Genomic DNA, 4275 nt, shown 5'->3' with positions numbered 1-4275 from the left:
TGCTTTCTTTATAACGATTTTTTTTGGGTTTTTTCTTTCTCAAGAGATTTGTACTATTTCAATCATAAACTAACTGTTCTTTTTCATGATTTTATCCTGTCGTGTTCTACCGTGCACTAACAATTAACATGTTTTGTTCTAATTAATCTTCTTTATCACACCCAATTAAAAAAAAGTTCAAATCTTGACAATTTAATCTTGATAATTTAATTCATGGATTTGTGTTTTGTTTTGTTTTGGGATGATGTTAAATGTTAATGCTAATGTGTTTAGTTAATTATTACCAAGTTGACTAATTTTGTATATTAATCCTTAGTTTGGGTCTATTTATCATATCCCTCTAAAAAATCACAGATAAAAAATGGCGGATAAGGGCAAATTAGGAATGGCCGACGGAGAAGATAGGTCTGGTAAAGTGGAGGAGAAGGCGTCTAGCGGCAAAAGCGCATTTAACCGTAACTATTTGCTACATCAACCTTATTATGGCAAGATAAAGAGTAAGATTTCGTTTTGCCGATCATCGTCGTTATATAAATATTTGCTACATTTTGTTGTTTTATGGCTAATCCGCGAGTTATTATGAGGCCTGCATGTTGATAAGGGTGTGTTTATTTTGATTTAATGCTTCAGTTTACTTGAATCTTTGTGTGTGTTTTTTATTGCAATTCAGTCAAGACCGAGACCGGTAAGTTCGTGTCACTTGAAGTCAAAGGCTCAGACACTATTGGCAGCATCAAGCTTAACATACAGGCCAAGGAACATATCCCCTTTGACCAACAGGAGCTAGTCTTCAACGAAGTGGTTCTTGAGAACCAATATACCCTTTCTAACTACAGCATGAGGAACAAATCCACCCTCACAGTCAATGGTAAATCAGTGGATTTGATGAAAATAAATGTCAAGATCTCCACAGGAAAGACAATCTCTTTGTCGGTCTACTCAACAGACACCATCGCAGATGTGAAAACGAAGATCTATTTTAAGGAAGGTATTCCCTGTGAAAAACAAGCTTTGATCTTTGACGAAAAGGTGGTCCTAGGGGATAGCGGTACCCTTTTTGACTACTATATCACCGCAAATGCGACCCTCACACTTATGCGTCAATCAAGAGGATTCGTGATAGATATCCTGATTCCGTATGGTGGAGAGACTGATGCAGGGACCGTTACTTTGAGAGTCAAACCCTCGGACACCATTCGCGACGTAAAAGACAAGCTCAATGGTAAAATAGGTGATTCTCGTGACAAGTATGAGTTGATCTTCGACGGGGTTGTTCTTCACAATGACGATACGCTTGATGACTGTCACATAAACAAGGAGTCCGTGCTCACCCTTATGCGTTCCTCAACGGGATTCATGCATATATCTATCGAGGCCCCTAGTGGAATGGAATTTGATCTGGAAGTAAAACCCTCTAACACCATCCGTAGTGTGAAAGAAAAGATCGAGGCTAAGCTCGGTATTCCCAGATCAAACCAAAGACTTATCTTTTCGGAAAAGCATTTGGAGGATAACGATACCCTTGACGACTGCGACATCTATGAGGATCAAGAAGAAGTAGTGTATCTTAAATTTGCTGATTAATGTTTAAGGGGATGGATCAAATGATGAAGATGTTTAGACTATTGAGTAGCCTATCCATTAGTATGGTAAAAGATGATGCCTTACGCCTTTTGATGTATTTCTCTTTTGTTACTTGATGTCTACATGTATTTTGAAACAGACTTTGTTCTTGGTTTAATGAAGCTACACCTTCATCTAAGTAATTAATTAACGATACGTTTTAGTCTTGATTATGATTTCATATATGCACAAAAGTAATATAGCCTTGATTACAGTTAAAGGGTATGGTTGCTTCACTTAATTGCAAGGTCATTTAAGACTTGGTATATATCGTTTGATCACAAATTCTTATAATCAACTTGATGAAAGTTTGTTGGAACCAAACACCTTTCAAAACAAATGGTCATGTGAAAGATGGGTATGTATAAAGTTGTCACAAATTTTAAATAAAATTAAAAGTAAAATTGTCATATTATAAATCACTTTTAGTAAAATAAATTTAAGTAAGAAAATATGATACTCTAAGGTAGCGTTCGTTTCATGGAATGGAATGGAATTAGAAAGTTTTTCTTTGTAAAATTGATCTTGGTTGGGGGAGGGAGGAATTTGAAATCCTTCACTCTAATGAAGGAATGGAATGAAATGTTGAAATAGTTACAAATTTCATTGATTAAAGAATTTCATTGGATTTCAAATTCCTCCCTCCCCAAACAAAGATCAATTTTACAAAGAAAAGCTTATCAATTCCATCCCATTCCATTCAATGAAACGAACGCTACCTAAGTATTAGAATAAAATATATTGCCTATTTAAAGTTTAATTGAACATGTATGAAGTGATATGTAAACTTCACATCTATAAAATTTGCTTTGTTTTGACCTCCATTTATTGTACTTAATTTTCTTAGTAGCACCTCCGATAGAGGTGAGTGGGATTTTTTTGACGAGTACGTAGACAAGAAGAAAAGAACGGGTGGCTCAATGTGTAAAAAGGTGGTGCTTGACGACATTGATGGTGTTTAGAAAAACAAATATGGCCAATTGGTCATGACTCATGATGTACGTTTAGTTAGTTTTGTTCTTAGCCGTGTTATTTTCACTTGAAGTGCCAAAAAAGAGAGAATTTCATAGACACGTGATGTCATTTGTTTGTTTTTGTTCTTGGTCGTGTAAATTTCATTAGAAAGTGCGAAAAAAGCATGGTGTGGAGGAATGGCTTTCTTGGATGCTGTTCTTTTAGCCAAAACATAATGATGAAGTGGTGCTTGAAGACATTGATGTTAAATGCGCAGGAGGCTAGCGGTTTTGGACGTGGTAGTGGGAGGAGTTAATGGGGAAATGAATAGGGATGGCAAACGAACTTAACCTAAAGCCGATGAGCAAATCCGAAGCATTCTGGACGGGTAATGAAACATGTGTCAGAGTATGAGATCGGATATAAGATTAGTTCTAAAAAAATTTCGAGAGAATGAAAAGTCACAACGAAGAATTGAAGAGTTTGTTATGTTATATCTAATAGGTCATTTAGGTAACAACACGGGTAATCCACTTTTGCGCTACTAAAATTACATTGTGGAAATGCAATTTAAGATGTTTTATTTTTATTGTTAAAATTGTAACGAATGATTTTAAATATAAGTATTTTCGTAATTTTTTTTCTTATAAAAGAATCTTTCATGTTTATGAATAATGAAATAATGTATTTTGATTCTGACTTATATTATAGTGAAACGCAAACTCTTGGCTATAAAGTTTTACATACAATCATATATATTGTTGTTTTACAAAGAAAATGCACAAACCCTACGCCTTTAAGACATGCAAAATATCATGAAGCCAGTTGTGTATTGTTAGAAAATGGTCATGATCATTTATTATATTATGATTTTTTTGCTACATAAATTCTATTTAGTTATTGATAGTCATAAAAATGTTCTTTTGCTAAGAAAATATGTGTTCATGAACAGTTAGGGGTAGGGGCGTCCATCATTCATCACCCACTCATCACTCACAACATCTAATCAATTTCCATCATGTCATCGAGCTTTATTCCATCTCTAGTGGTGGATTTTAGTGGAAATGCCCATTACTCACCACACCCAACAATTTTCCTTCACATTCTTTCCAACTTTTAACAAAGAGTAAATTACGTTTTTGGCCCCTATGGTTATATTATTTTTACTATGTTAGCCCAAAATAAGATTTTTTACATATGTGCCCTCATGGTCTCTATGACTAACTATTTTGGCTCCTGAATCTAACTAAACCTCAAACTCTGGTTAATTATTAGTCACATGATTGACACATGATGGGCCTTATAGTAATTTTTCCTCCCCTTTAAATCTGTTCTATCTTCTTCTACCTTAGAAAACCCTAAACCAAAAACACAAACAAAACTTTATCAACTCCTCAGTTCTTCACATCTCAAACACACCTACACATGAAACACTCTCCTGCTCACCCTCTTCCTTCTCGATGAAGGCCAACAGCCGACCGGCGAGATCACTAGCGACAAGCCGGCAACGGCTACCGGCGACCACACTCCTTCGACAACACCCACACCTCCCCCGTACCCCCGTTTTCCAGCGACAAAGATCGAAGAGAGAGAGAGAGAGAGAGAGAGAGAGAGAGAGGGCGACGAGATGATTAGGCGTCGCCGCTCACGACGGTGGCAGTGGAGGCGGCGGCGGTGGGTTGAGGCTCCTCCGACGAG

General features: G+C 36.5%; 1 protein-coding gene across 1 annotated transcript; it reads left to right on the top strand.

Moving 5' to 3' along the window:
* Nucleotides 1-361: 361 nt before the first annotated feature.
* On the top strand, nucleotides 362-1584 carry LOC110932810 (polyubiquitin). The gene is made up of 2 exons (XM_022176068.1): nucleotides 362-497; nucleotides 671-1584. The coding sequence occupies exons 1-2, from the start codon at nucleotides 362-364 to the stop codon at nucleotides 1582-1584; spliced, it is 1050 nt and encodes a 349-aa protein (XP_022031760.1).
* Nucleotides 1585-4275: the final 2691 nt, after the last annotated feature.

This window comes from Helianthus annuus, chromosome 1 (assembly GCF_002127325.2).
Source record: "Helianthus annuus cultivar XRQ/B chromosome 1, HanXRQr2.0-SUNRISE, whole genome shotgun sequence".
NCBI lineage: Eukaryota > Viridiplantae > Streptophyta > Magnoliopsida > Asterales > Asteraceae > Helianthus > Helianthus annuus.
The sequence above is the reverse complement of the archived record's forward strand: the minus strand, read 5'-3'. Positions and strand labels throughout refer to the sequence as shown.

Bases quoted from the DNA above. Each gene is read 5' to 3' on its own strand.
- LOC110932810 (XM_022176068.1), top strand. From the start codon at position 362: ATGGCGGATAAGGGCAAATTAGGAATGGCCGACGGAGAAGATAGGTCT. The intron at 498-670 runs GTAAGATTTCGT...ATTGCAATTCAG, and splicing joins TTATTATGGCAAGATAAAGA to TCAAGACCGAGACCGGTAAG.